This window comes from Scylla paramamosain, chromosome 14 (assembly GCF_035594125.1).
Source record: "Scylla paramamosain isolate STU-SP2022 chromosome 14, ASM3559412v1, whole genome shotgun sequence".
In the NCBI taxonomy this organism is placed as follows: domain Eukaryota; kingdom Metazoa; phylum Arthropoda; class Malacostraca; order Decapoda; family Portunidae; genus Scylla; species Scylla paramamosain.
In genome coordinates this window covers 23199474-23219922 of record NC_087164.1, presented here as the reverse complement: position 1 = coordinate 23219922, position 20449 = coordinate 23199474, and the positions used below count along the sequence as shown (strand labels likewise).

Genomic DNA, 20449 nt, shown 5'->3' with positions numbered 1-20449 from the left:
AACCATCAATGCTACAGCTCCAGTGGCCGAAAACTGACTAACTGATACCTCCTACCTTACATGGACAAGCACCTCGGATTTAGTCCTTTCACTGCCGGCACTAAAAGCACAGTGTAAAATATTTCCAAGCATTTACTAGAAAAAAAAATACTAAAAGAATTGATTTTCCGGTATGCAGTCAGTATAGTGTCTAGAGTTGGCTGGAAAACAGAAAAAAGAAATGTCATTCTGTCACTGGTAGTCAGAGTGTAAGCGCAGGATGAAGCCATTATTTGTCCTGCAGTTAATATAGTATGTCCGCTTTTCCTACACACGTACTCAGTGAAACTTGATTCCGTCCTGACGTCACACACTGGCGCTGGAATACAAAGCGCCCTCCAAGACGCGTCATGAAACTAGACTTTACGTTTTGAATTTGCGGAAAAAAAAAGAAGTACACGGTAACGACATATACAACATAAGGCAGCATTAGTTCAATAAAGCAGCCAGACTACAACACGAGGGGCCTAAACACACCTAACTTTTACAGACTGCAAAACGTCGATGAAGATGTAAGTAACGATGCCAGTGTTTTCACGCTCACATCACACGGACGAGTGGTGAGGACGGGACGCACGCCTCGTGGGTGTGGCTCTCCTCACCTTTCTGCTTTCTCAGCAATCAGTTGTCGCCATGGCTCAGTCACGGTAGGTTGTGCCACCACGTGTTCCTGGTATCGTGGCAGCGGCAGAGGATAGACAGACGGCCCTCTACTGCAGTATATAGTGATGCACCTCGCACGCTTCCACTGTCTAGTGACGCGTTCTACTCATCCGCTGCCACACATGGACCATATTCTCAAACACTTCTGGCCCCACCTCGACTACATTCAATAGGCTCTACTTGAAGTGACACGGGTCTTTAAGAGTGTTTTTACGGCTCTAGTGACAGATTAATAAAATTTTTACACTGTCATCAGGAGAAACATTCTTGGGAACCCGACTAGTCATCTCTGCAGCCTTTGAAAATAGTCGTGGTGAAAGAGCAAAGCGTTTTTGAATACAGGTCAATTTCACATGGCACTGTCCTGACACCGCGCTATGCATGACACGGCCAGCTCAGGTGTTGGCGAGGCGCTTTTTGTCCCTCAATGGACCACACGCCAAACTGATCTTTTATTTTATTTGTTTTTGCATGGTCATCTCTTTGTTAATATTCAGAGAAATATGTAAAACTGTTTGCATGGACACACAGGAAAAAAAAAAACTAGAGTCTCTTGAAAGTAGTAGAGGTGCAGCCAGGAGTGTTTCAGAATACGATGCCAGGCCTCCTACAGGTTTGTTAACATTCAGTCTGTCCCAAGGAAAGGAGATTCACCTAATCCTAAATACGCTTTGGTCCACATTCCTGAACGATTCGGTGACTTCTCCCGACTATTTACAAGTCCTAGTAGTTACTGAGGTTTTCAATTTTTTTATTTTTTTATTTGTTTTATGGTTCTAGAGGTAGTTAAGCAGGAATTGTGTGCCACCATTAGAATAAACACCCACGGTAATCCAACTAAGGGTCTCTAGGTCTGAAAATTAGTTGTTAGGGAGAGATCAGTTTATTTATTTATTTATTCACAGTCCTTTTTTATTTAAGCCTTTTTGACTGGGTTATGTCTGAGTCCTACCATCAACACGGATATTCTCAAGCACCTCAATGATAACTTTTCACCATACGTGTCTGATCTATGGCGTGGATTCTGCGAGGGAGGGAGGGCTATTGGTGATCCGACAATTTTATTTTTTATTTATTTATTAATTTTTTTATGTAAGAGGGGCACTGGCCAAGAGCAACAAAAAGGAAGAATAAGAGGAAGAAGAAGAAGAAGAAAAAAAAAAAGAGCACAGTAAGATGCTACACTCCCTAATAGAAAGAGTTCAAACACCATTAGTCTTTTTTTCAATATTTTTTTTTCTACCACGCTATCTCCTGGTTCCTATAATTCGCCGCCTTGATGCTGATATTTTTCCTTCTTATCGTCGTGGTTATCAAGGTTACTTCCTTTCTGAACCTGCAGCCTGCACGCTTCCTCACCTTACTCTGATTAGTTGCACAAAGGTTCCCAGTGATTTTCATCCCTGTTCTGTCCACGTCACTATCAAATGAAGACTATCAGCATCTTCATTCATTCTTTTTCTTCGCTATCAAACCCTATAGTGGTCTCTCTCTCTCTCTCTCTCAACTGGTATTTCTTCATAAGAGGAACATGGAAATATTTAGAGGTCTATCAATAAAGGTAACTCTTGTTTTGAGACATTTAAATTAAATTCGTTTGCTCATTATAACTTTTAGAACGTCCCTCTATCCATGTCCTAATTATATGTCTGCCTATATCTACTCAATTACCTGTTCATGTTCTACTATCAACTTATAATCCATCTAGCTGTTCTTTAGCTATCAGTCTCGTTATGTATCAGTCCAATATCTATGTTTATCTATCTAATCGTCTCCCTCTCTCTCTCTCTCTTTCTTTGTATGTGTGTAAGTACGAGAGAGAGAGAGAGAGAGAGAGAGAGAGAGAGAGAGAGAGAGAGAGAGAGAGAGAGAGAGAGAGAGAGAGAGAGAGAGAGAGAGAAAGGAGAAAACCGTGAGGAGGTGGGCGTTGTAAATGCATGAGCGCCATATAAAAGCAGGCAGGTAAACTCTACGCTACAGCACCTGAAGGGAAGGGAGAATGGGCAAGTGTGGTAAAAATTAATGCAACAAAGGAGGGAAGGCGAGGAGGATGATAACGTCATGTTTACCTGCGTAGGGGTGAGTCTTATCACACTAATAGGGCAAGAAAACCACGAGGAAGGAAAGGAGAAGAAGGAAGGGGTGAAGAGGCTGCGAGCTAAGTATATACAAGGGGGAGCGAATTGCAGCGTTATTATGTATGTGTGGATGGGTGAGTGGATGGATGTATGGAAGTGTGGGTTGATAAAGGAGAGGATAAGGAAATAAGGGAATGCTGGCTGGACTTGTTTCACCGTCTTTGTTCTGTTGCAGTAAGTGTTCTTGTAGTAGCAGTAGTAGTAGTAGTAGTAGTAGTATGACGGTGGGTGCTCCTCCCATACCACCCAGCCCACTATAGGAAGTTCAGAATACGGGGAAAAAACACCGGTGAGCCAATACTTAATGTGTATCCCCTGTTCACCTAGCAGCAAGTAGGTACTGGATGTAACACGAGGGGCTGTGACCTCGCTGTCCCGGTGTGTGGTGTGTCAGTGGTCTCAGTCCTACCCAAAGATCGGTCACTATGAGCTCTGAGATCTTTCCTTAGGGGAACAGCAGACGACCATAGGTGAATCACACACACACACACACGCGCACCACACGCAGCTTGGAGCCTGGAGCACGGGAAGGGTGGTGGACTGGTGGTGAGAGGATAGCATTCCCTTGGACTTACGGATTAGTTACTGGAGAGCCAGGGAAAGATGAAAGATACAGGAAGCTGTCCTACCATTACAATTTTAACAAAGTAATCGTAAATATCAGGATTTTTAGCCTTTATTTCTAAGGAGAGAGAGAGAGAGAGAGAGAGGAGAGAGAGAGAGAGAGAGAGAGAGAGAGAGAGAGAGAGAGAGAGAGAGAGAAGGGGGGCTTAGATGTAGGTGATAGGGACGGGGTAAGAGAAATGTGAAAACAAGGAGGGAGTGGGGATGGGGAGGCGGACATGGTGTGTGGGTTAAGAAAGGATGTGTCTTAATTTACACGTCACGACTTCTGGCCAATGATATTCATCTATTAAAATTCCTTGAGTTGACATGTCGCTTTAGCTAAACATAAGGATAGGAAGGCTGCTTCATCAAGTAATACTCCGATACTCCCCCGTGAGAACTGCAGTCATAAAGGTGTATAATTCCGAGCACACACACACACACACACACACACACACACGCAGAGCCACACCGGATTTCTGTCGGCATACGAGATGATTAGATTGTAATTTATTCGACGATGTGCCTCTCTCTCTCTCTCTCTCTCTCTCTCTCTCTCTCACTTCTCACTCTCTCACTCTCTCTCTCTCTCTCTCTCTCTCGTACAAATTCCTTCCATTGTTTAAGATTCCCCTGAAGAATAATGATTTGACGCTAGTAGTGTGGCTGATTCCTTCACACCTACCCACACACACACAACACACACACACACACACACACTACTCACCTTTATACTCTCCCACACCTGTCTGTCTTCCTGTAATTATAGCATTCTAAGCAACAAATCACACTATCCTCTTTGCCAATTTGCGCCCCACATACTGAAGTAATAGCGGTAAATTAAATAAGAGCTTTTCTAGGAGTCCTGGAGGCTTGCGTGACTGCAGCTAGGTCCTCGCCAACCTCGTACAAAATATTCAGAAACGCTCTTCTTTTTCACTACGACTATTTTTAAAAGCCACAGGGATGATTAGCCTGGTCCTCATGAGCATTTCTCGTGTTAGTAACGTAGATATCTTATTAATCTGTCCCTAGAAACTATAAAAAACTCCCTTAAAAAGCCTGAATAACTTCAAGTAGGACCTTTTAATGTAGTGGAGGTGCTGCGCAGAAGTGTTTCAGAATACGAAACAAAAGCCTGCATTCTCAAACACTCTGGACATTCATAAGGACTATTCTTCAAAGGCTTTGGAGATGAATGGACGGTTCTCATGGATGGTTCTCATGGGTATCTATCTCACTGATGGTGCAGAATCTTTGTTACAGTATCATAAGAACCATAAAAAACACATTCGTGAAACTCATAACTTCTAAAAGAGCCAGTCACGAGATGCCAAGGTAGGACGCTGCGACGTTTTTGACAATACTAATCCATGTTTATAATGGCTTACGCTGGCACACACACACACACACACACACACACACACACACACACACACACACACACAGAGAGAGAGAGAGAGAGAGAGAGAGAGAGAGAGGAGAGAGAGAGAGAGAGAGAGAGAGAGAGAGAGAGGAGAGAGAGAGAGAGAGAGAGAGAGAGAGAGAGAGGTGTGCACTAACTATAGCGTCTGCGGTCATTTCATATGCAGAACATATGTGTTGTATTCCTCACGATGACTCTCCCAAAGCATGACCGTTAGCCGCAGAGCCAACAGAAAGAAACAGTTTTTTGTTCCCTCCATCAGCCGGCCGACGAGTGTAGCGAGTGTGACAGGAACCTTCGGCCAGTGAGGAATGACGTGCAATTACGCCACCCGACCTCGCTTTCCGACATGTGATTTATTTGCTGTCTCGTCTTATGCGCCTCATCAGCTGGAGAAAAAAAAAATGGAAAAAAATAAAGACAGAGAGAGAGAGAGAGAGAGAGAGAGAGAGAGAGAGAGAGAGAGAGAGAGAGAGAGAGAGAGAGAGAGAGAGAGAGAGAGACCTCCCTCAGACACGATACAAGAAGACAAAACGCACGGCTCATAATAAAATTTCAGTCTTGTGAGCGTCAATAACATACGAGTAAACGCTAATATCATCATAAGGCCTCATCCATCTGCCGCAAGTACCTCTGTTGCACGGCCTCGGCTGCCGCGCTATCAGGTAGATGGAAAGTCATTATGGAGATGGACAACGCAAATTACTCAACGCCTGAGAAGCTCACCTCACACTGGCAGGTTGCATCACTTCTTCTCTTCGTTCCTGTGAAAGACAAGGATAGCAGGGTGACACGGAACAGGCCTTTAACTTCTTGAGTGGCAAAACACCAGTTTGATTTTATTCTGGATATCGTTCTGGATTAGTTTATTAATCTTAGTTTTTTTTTTTTTAAGTGCCTAAGAATTATTTCAAAATGCTCTTTTAATAAACATAAGATTCACAGCAGGAACGCAGGATTCGCGAAGATACAGATTTGAGAAGAAACAAACATCAATAATTGCAAATGAAACACAAGACTGGGTAAAAGAAAGAGGCATTATGGAAGTAATCTAAGCCTATTAATTTCCGGACACTGTTTATTTCTGGGCAAAAGATGGTGGCTATTCAAATCGTGATGTACACAATGAAGAGATCGGCAACGAAACTAACGAAATTAATTAATGTAAACCTAATCTACCTTAACCTAACCTAGCTCTCTGATGGAAACGCTTATGTTACTTCAATATTATCCAAAGAAAGAAAGTTTAAAAGTAAATATAATGAAGGAAGACGTGGGCGTGCGGCCTTGAGACGGGCACAGCACCACAGTTCTCACTCTAATGCTGCAGGGCGATGAACTTGACGCAGTGTTTCTCGCGCTCATTCTTCATCGATATCAGCATTTGTTTGAAGGAAGGGGTAATATGTTTATCAGCTTTTTCATACCTACAATCAAAATAATGGCTGGGAAGTAAATGCATGGAGAGAGAGAGAGAGAGAGAGAGAGAGAGAGAGAGAGAGAGAGAGAGAGAGAGAGAGAGAGAGAGAGAAATTCCGGGCTTGCTTTCTTTCGCGTACTATAACAACAGCAACAGCAGCAGCAACAGCAACAGCAAAACAACAACAACAACAACTACTACTACTACTACTACAACTACCACTACTACGACGTACTATCACTTGGTAGGGTTGAGCTAACACCTGTACGATACCCACCTTGACTAACAGCTGACGTGACACACAAGTAACCTCCGCCACTGCAGCACGAGAGCCTTACATTCTCACTTTCACTATAATATTTCCCACAGACTCTTCTCACCACGTGCTGCAAGGTTTAAAGCACCAATCCTGCACACACAAGACAATATTCAACTAGTTCAATCAAAAGTCGTCTCCGCGGTTCTCTGTAAACAAGACTTTAGAGAAAACGAGACTAAAATATTTTTCTCAATTTCTTCTCAATCAAGAAAGAAAACGTGGTTTCCTGATATTCCAGATAGAACTTTATGCATTAATATCGACATCTTTTGTATGCCGAACTAACTATATAAACAAATAAAGCACATTAATATTCGTTTTAAAACTTCAAATACTAAAATAGAGTAAATTTGAATATTCTATTGTTACTAGGCTGTGAATTTATATCTTGAAAATTTAATCCGTATCAACAGAATCAGTGGTATGAGAAAGGTTTGATTTTCGTTCAGATGCGCTGCAGAAATAAGGACATTTACTATATAAGAAAATCTATGTACTGAGAGCATTAGAAGACGCTTGTGGCCTTGTTAATAATGAAGCTGCAGTTACCACATCGAGCTTTCAGTACACGTATATCCTATCAGTATATACATAGCTATCCTACATAAGCTAACTTGTGGAACGATTACTTTATTGTTTTATTTTTTATTTAATAGCTAGATGGTTCATGGTCCTTTTAGAGAATCTTTTCAATTAAGTTCAGTAACCTTAAGTTAATCTTTTCTTGTTGCAGTAACTTAATGTTCATCTCTACAGACGATGTTTCAAGCTGTTTCCGGATAGCATTTTGATCTCCCAGCTCTAGTAACTTCAAGATTTGTAAAACTAGCGAGAAATAATTCATGTATCTTTTGAGGGGATGGAGGTGTGTGTGTGTGTGTGTGTGTGTGTGTGTGTAAGGAGATCTATTTAGTAATCTAGTTAGTGCATTCATGATGTACTTACAATGCACTATCCTGACTCAAGCTGACCTCCTTCTTCTTCTTCTTCTTCTTCTTCTCCTTCTTCTTCTTCTTCTTCTTCTTCTTCTCTGCGGTACCGCCTTACGTGTGTTGGAGGATAAAAAAAAATCTGCCATAAGAAAAAAAGTCAGTTTTTTTTCTATTTTTATTTTTACTGCTACAACAGTCATGCAATAGCCTTAGCACGGCTCTTAATAGGCAGTTAAGAGAGAGAGAGAGAGAGAGAGAGAGAGAGAGAGAGAGAGAGAGAGAGAGAGAGAGAGAGAGAGAGAGAGAGAGAGAGAGTCTTTGCATGCCATTACGAAACATGAACTCTCTCTCTCTCTCTCTCTCTCTCTCTCTCTCTCTCTCTCTCTCTCTCTCTCTCTCTCTGTGTGTGTGTGTGTGTGTGTGTGTGTGTGTCCGTGAAACACATTTTGTAATTCCTTCCTTCCCATCACATGCTATATAGATCCTGCGTGTTATTCCATGCTGGATCAGAACCACATTTTTGTTCACACTCTGTTACCTTGTGCTCAATACGTAGACATCTGGGGAAGATAATAATGCTGAAACCGTGAATGCTACAGTCGCATCTGAAAGGAAGATAAAACTGATACCCAAGTGTTTCCTCTTCATGTTGGTAAAAGAAACGTTCACAAGGAAATTATTGAGGTAATCCCATACTTAACCTTTTTCTGCGTCAGCTTTCATAGTTGTATCGTCTTTGTCATTCCCTCCATACCCCAGTTGCATAATGAGACTTTTTTTTTATTCCCTAAAGGCTCAAACATTAAGAAAGCAAAACACATTAGTATGAGAATATACACTTTTCCTTATCCTTTGAACATTGAAGTAACCAGAAAAAAATAATGTGTAGGAAGAACGTGACAGGAGTTGTAACAGAGAAGACTTATTTGCATTTATTAAGATTACTGACTACTAACTGATTGTGCTGCTCATTGCGCGTCTTCATCATGTTCTCGTCGTTACAGGATTCCGCAGCAAGGGAACGGCACCTCTCTTCCTCTGATGCTGCTGCTCCTTCTACTGGTTATGCTTCCGACTCTGAAAGGTGAGTGTTGCGTACTTCTTTGTGTAGGACTAAGTGCATACAAAGTAGAGGAAAGCATCCCTTTTTCAAAATTTTTCATTACAGTGCTTGTATGGCAGACGTGTGTGTGTGTGTGTGTGTGTGTGTGTGTGTGTGTGTTTATCTTTTTTAAGTGTCATAAAAGTTATTTCATGAGCAGTTTGAAATCACACAATGCTTACTAAGTCCTGAACACACCCAAAGACTGCCAAATGTAGGCTTCTTGCAGTTCCCCTTATTTTCTCATGTTCTTATGCTCTATTGTCAGTCATTAAAGCTACTTGCGTGTGTGTGTGTGTGTCTAGTAGTGAGGAAAACTGGGTGTTGATTAGGTCAGGCCAGCCAAGGCGGGATGGAGACCGTGCTGGTGCTGCAGGCGTCCGGGGCTCCTTCACCAGCAAGTTACGCTCGCCTCAACACATCCTTCCCACGCCTGGAATCCTTCACGCTCTGCTACAGGATCAAGCTCAACAGGTTTCGCGAAGAGTCAACGCTTTTCTCTTATGCACTCTCCGACGACCGCGATAACGAACTAAGGATAGGTGAGAAATTCTTACACATTCCTTATTTGAAGTCTTAAAGCTTTACATGCCATGCTGTTTGTTCTCTGTCGCTCACTTACTGACAAAGAGTAATGGGAAGCTAGGGGTCACTGAGATACCAGTCCCCAAAGAGAACAGCCAAGTGGATTATTCAAAGTTGGAGGATAATTGTCTTGAAATCTCGCTTATCAAAGAGTTCAAGCCATAGGAACGGAGAAATACAGAAGCAGGCAGAGTTCCAGAGTAGGAAAGTATTAGTTTAGAAAGTCACAAAAAAAGGAGATATTTTATTTTTCATACCACCAAGACGCGCCATTACTTATCTTCTTACTTATCTAAAAATGCGCCATTTCCTCCAGACCATCGTGAGACCGGCTATAAGATCACACTGCAAGGACAATGGGCCAACTCGGAGCTTATCACGCCGCTCCGCCTTTGGGCCCACTTCTGCTTCTCCTACCACCTGTCCACCGCCGCCTGGGCCATCTATCTGGACGGGAAGCAGCGCGGCCGAGGAACCTTCGCCGAAACTACCCAGCCTCTTGAGGGAAATGGAGTGTTTATAATTGGTGAGTAGTAATAGCGGTAGTGGCAGAAGCTGTGATAGTGGTTGAAGTAGTAGCAGCAAGAACAACAACAACAGCAACAACAACAGCAACAGCAACAACAGCAACAACAACAATAACAGCAACAGCAGCAACAGCAACAACAACAACAACAACAACAACAACAACAACAACAACAACAGCACATCACAATGAACACCTGGGCAAGTGAAGGCATAGTTGCTCTACGTACTAGACCGGGTGGTGCGTGTGACACATGATCATTTACTGCATTGTCTAACATTTTGGCGTCTTATCTCAACTATTTTTAGTAGAGTAATGTAAGTTATTGGAATTTTCAAGGAATTTTCATATTTCTAGTGATAGTTTAACAAAAATTCTACATCGTCAATGGGAAAAACACTCGTGGCAAACCGATTAATCATCTTTGATAATTAAAAATAGTCCTTATGACAGAGCAAAGCGTTCTTAAATTCAAGCTAAAGTAAAGTAGCAGTACCATCTCCGGCAGGTCAGGAGCAGGACTCTCTGGGCGGAGGCTTCCAGAGGGACCAGAGCTTCTCGGGCGAACTGACGCACCTCAACGTGTGGCGCTCCGTGCTGGACGAGGCAACCGTGAACCAGGTAAGGTTGGAAAAACTCTAAGCAGGTATAAATAAGCCTTATAGATGAAACTGCAAAACTGTATGTGTCAGAATTCTTTTTACCTGAGGATTAACACTTTTCTTATGCTGTCGAAATAGTTCACCAGTTTTCCTTTTTTTTTTTTTTTTCTTGCATTTCTTATAGCAGGGTAGAGTTTCCCGAATATTATAAACCTTGACACTCACCTCGATCCTCTGTCTACCTTTCTGTCTGTCTTGTTTCTCCCTATCGTTTTTTTTTCTTTTCTGTCTCTACGGTTTTTGTGTCTCTTTCTACCTGTATGCCTGTCTGTGTTTAATATCCTAACCCTCTGACAGCTAGAGCTACAGACCTGATAAGATATTGTAGTGCACTTTTTTACCATAATTTTGAGAGAGATCACAGATAACAAAAGGAGTAATGAGTAGTAACATTTTTCAAACTGGAAGAAATTTAATTTTTGCTCTATAGAATTAACCAAGGTCACTCAATTGAAATAACAATTGCCATGCTTCAGTTAACAATCAAATGATTAAAGATTTTGTAGATGTGAGGTTTTGTGTAGCGCAGTTTACGACGATCTATTGAGTCATTGCCATAAGTGTGCCGCGTTTACAGATTTGGTCGTGCAAGGAAGTAATACAGGGAGACGCACTGGCCTGGACGTCTGTGCAAGAATCGTGGTTAACGGAGGGTGAGGCGTCCTGGAGCATGCAGTCAAAAGAGGAAGTGTGCAGTACGCAAACTCGGGTCGTCACTGTCTTCCCGGACCGCTTCTCCCTGCGGCAGGCTCAGCACCTCTGCCACGTGTGTTCTGGTTTGTTGTCACAGGCTAACACTCATCTCTGGCCCATGCAGTAAAGCGTTACCTCACTAAACTGGACCCACAAGGATACGAATCCATAATTTTTTTTCTAGATCAAAAAATTTCAACGATAGAAATATAAAGAACACACACACACACACACACACACACACACACACACACACACATCAGCATAGGTAAATCTCAACTGCTGATGGTGTGTCATAGCAAAAATCAACCACTGAAAATGAGCTTTACTATCATGATGAGTGAGAGAGAGAGAGAGAGAGAGAGAGAGAGAGAGAGAGAGAGAGAGAGAGAGAGAGAGAGAGAGAGAGAGAGAGGGAATCACTTTATGAGAATTAGTTCTGTAATAATGATACTTTTATCACACTACCTTCTTCCAGACTATTGCATACATTTCCAGTATTCGCTTTTTCTGTATTCCTTAATTAACAACGCTGCAGGTCAGGTTAAAACACTAGGTTTCCAACTGAGTTATTCTTTGGGAGCAGCTATTGAGCAGCCCTTTCTGTCCAGTTATTGCCAGTTTCTTTCTCACGTAAAAATAGTAATAAGTAAATAGATAAATGAAACAGATAAGTGAATAATGGTGGTGAATGGCAAGGCTCTTCTCCCTCAGGTTGTTGGCGGGGAAATCCTGGTGCCTCTTGATGAGAAGGAAAATTCCGTGCTCTTTGAAACTACGAAAAATGACGCTGACAAGTGTTCTGGTGGCCTCGGGGCGTCATATCTCTGGTTGGGTGCCACGGACGAGCACGAGGAAGCGCAGTGGGTCTTCATGTCCACCCGGCAGTCCTTGTCCTGGCAAGGTCCCTGGAGGGGCGATGGTCCTAACGGTGGCACTCAGGAGAACTGCTTGGTAATGCTTTACGGCGCCTTCCCAGGTCGCTGGTCTGACATTGCTTGCCTGGATTCCTATTCCTTCTGTGTGCCGTGCGTGTCACCGCGTCCTGTTACCATCTACCTTAAAGGTGCTGTCGTGTGCCCCTACTCCCCTTTCAATCTTCACTACTACCTAGGGCCTTACAGAGACGGCAAGCCAACTCTTCAGGGATTCTACCACTCTGATATCTACTATCAAAATGGGACGTGGTATCTGCAGTCACTGAAGGTGAGTGTGGTAGCGCTTAGTGATGTACAGAATTTCATGATTTTTGGCCAACGCAATTGTTTTATAATGTATCAATTGGTGCATCTCTCCAAGGTCATCGCAGCAGTGAGTTCGGCTCGCTGACCACGAACTGGGCAAAGAACAAGATATACTCCATGTTCAAGAATGACTTAATATAGTGCCCCCGCAATGCCTATATCTAATTCATGTTAGATACACCATCATAAATGTGGATAGACTCATTTGTGTTACTAAAATTCAAAGATCTTGTGTAACGCTGCCTATTTGTCTACACATCACTTTTTTCTGAAGCTTTACTGATAATAGCCCGCTTAGTTTCTCTATTTAAGTCTTCCAAAGCTTCCTCGCTGTTATCAACGTCTCCTTTGCTTTGACAGAAATATGTAGAGCAAACAGTGAAATTATATAAAATCATTACGAAATTTTAAGAAGTAAAATAATTCAAAACGTTTTATGGTGATGTTCAAAGAATTGTTAGTTGGTTTTGTTTTCCTTGTGAGTATTGGCCGTATTCAGAAACGCTTCGCTGTCTTATCACAACTATTTTCAAAGGCCACAGAGACGATTAATCGGGTTCTCAAGAGTGTTTTCCGTGTTAATGTAGAAATCTTGTTAGTCTGTCACTAGAACAATAAGTATATCCTTAAAAACTGGTGTAACTAGAGGTTTTTGAATGTAGTGGAGATGGGGCGTGGTAATGTTTTAGAATATGGCCCTATATTACATAATCAACATCTCATTCCCAGTCCGAGGCAATAGCGTGGTGGCAGCCGGTGAAGGAAGGACAATACCCCTTTGGTACTAACATGTGGACTCTGGGATCCGAGGTGTGTGACATATCCCCGAGCAAGACTGTCAATCTTACAATCTCGGTCTGTGGAAGCGGCGACTTCACCTGTTCTGACGGATCCTGCATTGACCTGAGGAAACGGTGTGACCTGCGAATCGACTGCCTTGACCAGAGTGACGAGGCAGAGTGTTCCCTGGTGGCCATCCCTCCTGGTTACCGCTCCATAATCCCTCCATCACACACCGTCCATTCAGAGCCACTGCCTATTGAGTTTCTATTGAAGATCATATCCTTCCCCACCATCGCCACGCAGGAACAGATCTTCAAGGCAACGCTCCATCTCAGTTTGCGGTGGCGGGACAACAGACTCGACTACCACAACCTGAAAGAAGACCGCACGCTGAATTTGCTTTCCTACGATGCCGTCGAGAGAATATGGATGCCGAGAGTGTTCTTCACTAACGCCCAAGGAAACATGTTCACCAATCTCGATCAAGGGTCGCGTGTGGAGTGTGTGAGGGGAGGCGACTCCTACCCCGGACCCGCTACCCTGCATGAAGAAGGTATAGGATAGAATGACTGAGACACGCTTTCCAGTTTACATAATACCCATTCTCTTTCTATTATGGAGTAAAGACCGTGCGTAGAATATCTGATGCTTAATGAAGACTCAAAATGCTGCCCTTGTGACTCTTCTTTACTAATTCATGAATGTGTAACTCTACCTTTTCTCCATTCATCTTTTTCTGAAGCTTTACTGGTAATACCCGTTATTCCGCAGCTTATTTTCTTCCTCCACATCATTTACTAAAGGTTGTCTCGCAGTTAACACTCCTACCTTGTTCCTGTGAATCCAGTATGAAATGACCACCTTTATTCCCGAACCTGCAGTGAACGTTTTCCGCGGCAATGAGACTAGTCTGGAAATGAGTCAGCTGTACAGCGCCACCTACTCCTGCGACTTCTATCTCGCCATGTTTCCCTTCGACACACAGGTAGGATACACAGGATTGCCGAACCAGGGATCAGGTGTGCGTGATGATGATATTCATGTATTTTAATATCATGTAAGAAGGGTTCTGGCGTACAGCAACAAAAGGGAAGTTGAAAAAAAAAAAAAAGTCCACCGAGGTGCCAGTGTCTTGAAACCTCCACCTTGGAAGAGTTCAGGTCATACGAAGGGAGAAATACAGAAGCAGACAAGGAGTTCCAGAGTTTACCAGAAATAGGGATGAAAGTTTGAGAATACTGGTTAACTCTTGCATTAGAGAGGTGGACAGAATAGAGGTAAGAGAATGTGGGAGGTCTTGTACCGTGAGGACGCGGGAAGAGGTGAGGCATGCAATGAACAGAAAAGCAGTTAGCGTGAAAATAGCGATAATAGCGATAGAAGAACGCAAAAGATACAACACTACAACGAAGAGAGAGAGAGAGAAAGAGAGAGAGGCTGAAGTTAGAGTAGAGGAGTTGATAAGACGAAATGCTTTTGATTCCATCCTTGCCCAGTCAATCAAAATGGTCTGCTTTACGTGCACTTTTTTGAGCCCTAACAAAACCCACGTCCCCCCGTCTTGCCTCAGGTCTGCAATCTCAACTTCACGCTGGTGTCTGCCGCCGCCACCTACATGGTTCTCAAACCCACGCTGGCGGAGTACGTTGGCCCAAAGTTCTTAATTGAATACGAAATTGGTGAGTTTTTTTTTTTTTTTCTTATGTCCGTCCGTCTCTCAGTGTATGAATCTTTGCTTGCCTGTCTGTCGGCTTGTCTAGTTTTTTTTAATCTTTTCTGTCTTATCTTATTTGTTCATTCATTCATTCAGTCAATCTCTCTCTCTCTCTCTCTCTCTCTCTCTCTCTCTCTCTCTCTCTCTCTCTCTCTCTCTCTCTCTCTCTCTCTCTCTCGTCACATCCACACCCTTAGACTATGCAACCTCCCCACCATTTCCATTTCCAAACTCTAAACTAAGTATCTTCTCATCCACGAACAGGAGAGACGATGGTGGAAGTGAGCGAGGGGCAAGAATTCTCTAACTTAGATGTGTCAGTGAAGTTTTCCCGCCGCTACACCTTCTACCTGTTGACGCTCTATATTCCCACAATCCTTCTTATTCTCATCGCCTACGCCACCTTCTTCTTTAACCCAGACGATTTCAACTCCCGCGTGGTGGTGGCCGTCACATCCCTGCTCGTTCTCACCTCCTTGCTGACCCAGGTAATTTACACACACACTCGGTACTCCTCACGCGATTCCACGCTTAGTCTCCTCCGCTGTGCATTCATTCAAAAACACTGCTCTCTCACCACGACTGTTTTCCAAGGCCACAGAGATGCTTAGCCGGGTTCTTAAGAGTGTTTCTCAAGTTCATAATATAGAATTGCTGTTAATCTGTCACCAGAACCATAAAAAGAAAGAGAAGAAGAAAGAAAGAAAATACTTGTTTATTTTTTTTTAAGTTTGGGAATGATTTAAGGCCCAAATGCAAAATGATGGTCTATAAATGCTATAGATAATCATGGAAAAGTATTGATGGTATTGATGATAATAATAATGACAATAATGATAATAATAATAATAATAATAATCTGTTTCTCTCTCTCTCTCTCTCTCCTTCCTACCCCCATTAGACTTCGAACGCGCTGCCCAAGACATCTTACTTCAAGCTCATCGATGTCTGGCTCTTCTTCTCCATCGTTATCATCTTCCTGGTCATCCTCCTTCAGACTCTAGTCAACTTTTCCCGCGAGAAGCCCTTCAGTACCAACACTCCCTCCACCTGGTTCCGTTCCCTTTTGGTGAGATTCTGTTATGTTCAGTTTGAGTGACCTTGGATCATTCTATTGAGCAAAATAAAACTCTGTCTATAAAATAAAAAGAAAAGGAAGAAAACATTGTACTATTCGTCACTATTTTTGCTGTCAGTGATGTCTCTCGAAATTATGCTTAAAAACTGCACCACAATATCTTTTATAACCCTTGTGTCCTCAATGCAGAAAAGATTGTGCTTCAAGACGGAGAAGAGAGCACCACAAGCCCTCACCCTTGTGCGCTCCTTCTCCATCGCCAACAAACGACAGGATGGCAATAATGACGCCACGAGTAAGGTCGCGGCAGCCGGAGTCTCCCTCGGTGAATTCATATCCGATGACAGGAGAGCCAGGATGCGAACGTTTAAGGAGGAGTGGGAGAAGGATCGCAAAGAGAAATTAATGAACATGATGGACGACAAGGGAGGACACATCTACGGCAGCGGGAGGAAGAATATTGAGGAGGAGGTCAATATGGCCTTAATGGTGAAGAGCAGGGTACTGATTCCCATCCTATACCTTATCTTTAACGCTGTTTACTGGACCGTTTCTATGAGGTAAGTGCGGAGTGAAGCAAAGTTCATGGTGATTCTAATGCACCTGCTCAGACCACCGCATAATTATTGGTAGTTGATGAGATCCCTTTTTACAGTTCTGTATTTTTTTTATGGGGAAACCCTTATTTTGTTTTGTCGTAATGAAAGATGTAGGAAGACGATGTGTTCTAGCTTCTAATATGGCTAGGTTTTATATATAGCAAGAATGAGTCTCCATGGAATCTTGTGCATCATGTGGCTGATTATTATGTACTCAGATGAAATGTTTTGTTAAATGTTAGACGTTTTGGTGTGGTTTTGAGTACGTGATATTAAAAGACTTGAGTTTTGTAAAGTTGATAGAAATAACTTTTTAATAGTGTGTATCCTTTCATCCTTCACACACACACACACACACTATCAAACAAACAGAGAAATTCTTAGCAGATGAAAGCACGGCTGACGAAGAAGAGACTGAAGCAATGGCAGCAAGTAATTCAGGAGAAGAACTTAGCATGCCTCCCGACTTCTGCTGCTTCTCACTCTTACCGGATGGCGGCAGGCTTCTCCAGACATACAGTACCTGGGGCGATGAGGTACGGTGAGGCAACCTTTAGGAAAATTCAGTGTCCTAAGAACTTCTCCTCGAAAACACTCCATGGAATACCAGTATACGACGTAATATAAAAATGTGATTCAACTCTTCGTACCATCACTGCATGTTATGATAATCTACTTTCTCTTATTTATGAAAACTGTAGCCTGTGCTCTCCCATGAAATTCTTGTTTATGTTTGTATTTACACAGAATAGGAGTTTTGTTTACGTTTAGTTAGTTACTAAATACACTGTTTTATGACATCTGTTGAATCAAGGATAGATTCTGTTAGTGCATTGTAATTTCAGTTAATATGTGTATTATTTTATAAGTCGGCAATGCATATTAATTTATGATGAATATTAAATAAAAATATTTCAGAAAAGAATCTTTTGTTTTCCTATTTTTATTCCTTTTTTTTTGTGTTGTCTGAATAAAAAAAAAAGTAGCAGCTCATCAGAGCTCGCCCTTCATAGCTCGCGGTGGCACAGCCGTAGTGACTGGACAGTTGACCAAACTATTTGGTCCATGACGCTAATTAGAGGTCAGCTTGTGACGAGTGGTGTACCTTGAGTATCCTGCAAGGGGTTCACTCCCTCTCATTGCTGTCCTTCAAGTGAATTTTTCAGTGTTTTAAGATACAGAACATTACACAGTGGCAATTCTAAGTTTAAGAAAATGACATGTAGAAATAATAACATAAACTAATCAAATAAATAAATAGAATAAATAAAACAAAATAAGTAAATGACTAACTAAACATAAAATAACAAATCAATGTGGTAATGATTTATACACCTCAAGCATGATCACCTCATCACTACATCATAGGCGATAGAGATAAGTGACAAAACTTTCACTGTTTATCTCAAGAACCGGAAATGAGTAATTCCTTCGACTTTGGCTCTTAGCTACGTAAAGAAAACTGCCCCGTGAAAAGTCAATAACAAGGCTGCAGGCCCTTGCTCGCAGGAGACACTGGTGACTGGTTTGAGGCAAGCAACGAAAGGTATAATACCATTCTGAAGCTTCTCTGCACAGAGCGGTGTAACTGAAGGGGGTTGTAAAATCCCTAATCCCATGTTCAATTGCCAACGTTCAACTCGTATCTCCTCCCTTATTTATTAACTAATTTATTTAATTTAAAAAGCATTTTAATGAGGATGGATAGGAGAACAAGATCTGCTATGGTTCTTCTTGTCCGATTATAAAAACTAATTTTGCTCGACGAAAATAATAATAAAAAAGACTCAAATATTAGTAAAAAATCAAAATCAACTCGAAACAAAAATTTCGTCAGCAGACTTTGATCGCCTCTCATAGTTTCACAAGCTGCAACAGCCCACATGTGTGTAACAGGAATAACAACGGAGGAGATCATTTTTATGTGCCAAAATCCACCATTTTGAGATGTCGCGTCATAAAGTTTAAGGGGTGACTATAATTCACCTGTTGCAGCCACGGACTTGAAATTCACATGATATATACATCAGAATATGTTGAAAAAACAGACGTAGTTTCATTTAGTTACTCCGATTGGTTTTGTATATAGGCCGAGAACGATTCATGATTTCACGCTTGATTACCGGGGAGGAAGAGGGAAAAATTTTTGTTATATTCCTCCAAATTTCTTAGTAAAAACCAGTGTTTAACTGTTTGAAATAAATAAAATATTAATGCTAAAGATATCTGATGCAGATACATTCATTATTTGCTGGATTTACGAAAAAATCATTATATAATTTTATTTTTCGCATACAAATCTGAAAAAAATAGCTAGGCCTAAAATTTCGTGCTCTTTAATGTTGTACGCAGTGAGAGAGAGCCGTAAATTTTTATGGGAAGCTAAAAAAAAAAGAAAAATGGGCATGTCAGAAAAAATATGGGAAAAAAGGGAAAAAAGGAATGAAAAAAAAAAATTATATATATATATATATATATATATATATATATATATATATATATATATATATATATATATATATATATATATATATATATATATATATATATATATATATATATATATATATATATATATATATATATATATATATATATATATATATCTCGCGGCGGGTGAAACAGTGGAATTTCTATTTGACTATCTGTCTGTCTGTCTATCTATCTCTCTTTGTCTGTCTGTCCGTCTGTCTCTCTGTCTGTCTATCTATCTGTCTATCTATCTAACCTAACCTATCTATTTATCCATATCTACCTATAGGCTGCCCCCAGTATACTGTATAAAGACCGGGCCTGACAAATACTGTACGCACAAAGCTAAGGTTTCGAATTTAGCCCATTATAGCGTAATCTTTGGTGGTCAAGAAACTTTTTTTTTCGATTATATTGTTTCTTTTTTATGTTACCCAGTATTACGGGCCAAGATTTACGGATATCTTAAAACTATCATCCTATTATTGTTTGTGTGCGTTAGTGTGTGACACTAAGAGGAGAGTAATTTTTACAGTTGATTTTCTTCGCGTCATTCCATATATATATTATTATTACTATCATCATCATCATCATCATGTAATATGTGTGTTGTTTCTTTACCTTTGCACACACCTCCCTCCCCCCCTACCATACAGTCTCTCTCGACTTTGGGACGCAAGGATGTGAAATGTTGAGTAGTTGTGGTCCTCAGCCCGTGGTTTGAACGTAATTCGGTGAAGTATTGTCTCGTGGTTGTGACGTGATAAAAATAGCTAAGATACAATCAGTGAATGGTACTTATGTAAAGGTCTGGCTAACCGGAAATTTCGCCAGTTCATTATCAGTTTGGAGCGTATTATCAGATAGGCATCTCTTCAAGGCTTGTCTCACTTCCTTATACCTCTCGTCAAATTTACTTCTGTCTACTTCACACATCTACCATTAGTTCATTGTAAGGACATTCCTACAGTTAATATAATGATAATAACGATGATAATAATAATAATAATAATAATAATAATAATAATAATAATAATAATAATAATAACATCATCATCATTATCATAATCGTCATCAATATAATTATCATCATCGTCATCATCATTATCATCATCATCATCATCGTCATCATTATCATTACCATCATCGTCATCATCATCATCATCATCATCATCATCATCATCATCATTATTATTATCATCATCATCACCATCATCATCACCACCAAAATATCATTATTGTTGTTATTAATGAGGCACTGCGGAGAAGTGGTGTAAGCTTTTCAGAAAGAAAGAACTCCAATTGGCAGGAAAGGGAAATATTTTATTCTCCTTGTTTGTATTTTTATGTGTACAGTAGGACCTTAGTTCTAGAATTTAATTTGTTCCTGAATGCCATTCGAAATCATCTGCATAAATTATGTTGGCGCAACCGTGTGATGGTTGAGG

The 20449-nt window shown here is 41.2% G+C and overlaps 2 protein-coding genes across 2 annotated transcripts in view; one reads left to right on the top strand and one right to left on the bottom strand.

Annotated features, from left to right (window-relative positions):
• The window catches only part of LOC135107041 (calcineurin subunit B type 2), an 85607-nt gene extending 78927 nt beyond the window's left edge, over positions 1-6680 (bottom strand). Inside the window, exon 1 of the mRNA XM_064016631.1 lies at positions 6570-6680. The gene's annotated coding sequence lies outside the window, so the exon portion shown is untranslated. The remainder of the gene's footprint in view (positions 1-6569) is intronic.
• LOC135107040 (uncharacterized) lies at positions 579-17451 on the top strand. The gene is made up of 14 exons (XM_064016626.1): positions 579-686; positions 8548-8627; positions 8978-9187; positions 9547-9756; positions 10265-10377; positions 10996-11184; positions 11826-12317; positions 13085-13691; positions 14020-14123; positions 14709-14817; positions 15117-15340; positions 15754-15921; positions 16120-16490; positions 16902-17451. The coding sequence occupies exons 1-14, from the start codon at positions 673-675 to the stop codon at positions 16918-16920; spliced, it is 2910 nt and encodes a 969-aa protein (XP_063872696.1). The 5' UTR covers positions 579-672; the 3' UTR covers positions 16921-17451.
• The last annotated feature ends 2998 nt before the right edge of the window (positions 17452-20449 follow it).

What these genes read in the sequence shown, in the direction of transcription:
- LOC135107040 (XM_064016626.1), top strand. An exon ending in TATGCTTCCGACTCTGAAAG is followed by an intron (nt 8,628 to 8,977) that starts GTGAGTGTTGCG and finishes GGTGTTGATTAG; the next exon opens with GTCAGGCCAGCCAAGGCGGG. An exon ending in AAATGGAGTGTTTATAATTG is followed by an intron (nt 9,757 to 10,264) that starts GTGAGTAGTAAT and finishes CATCTCCGGCAG; the next exon opens with GTCAGGAGCAGGACTCTCTG.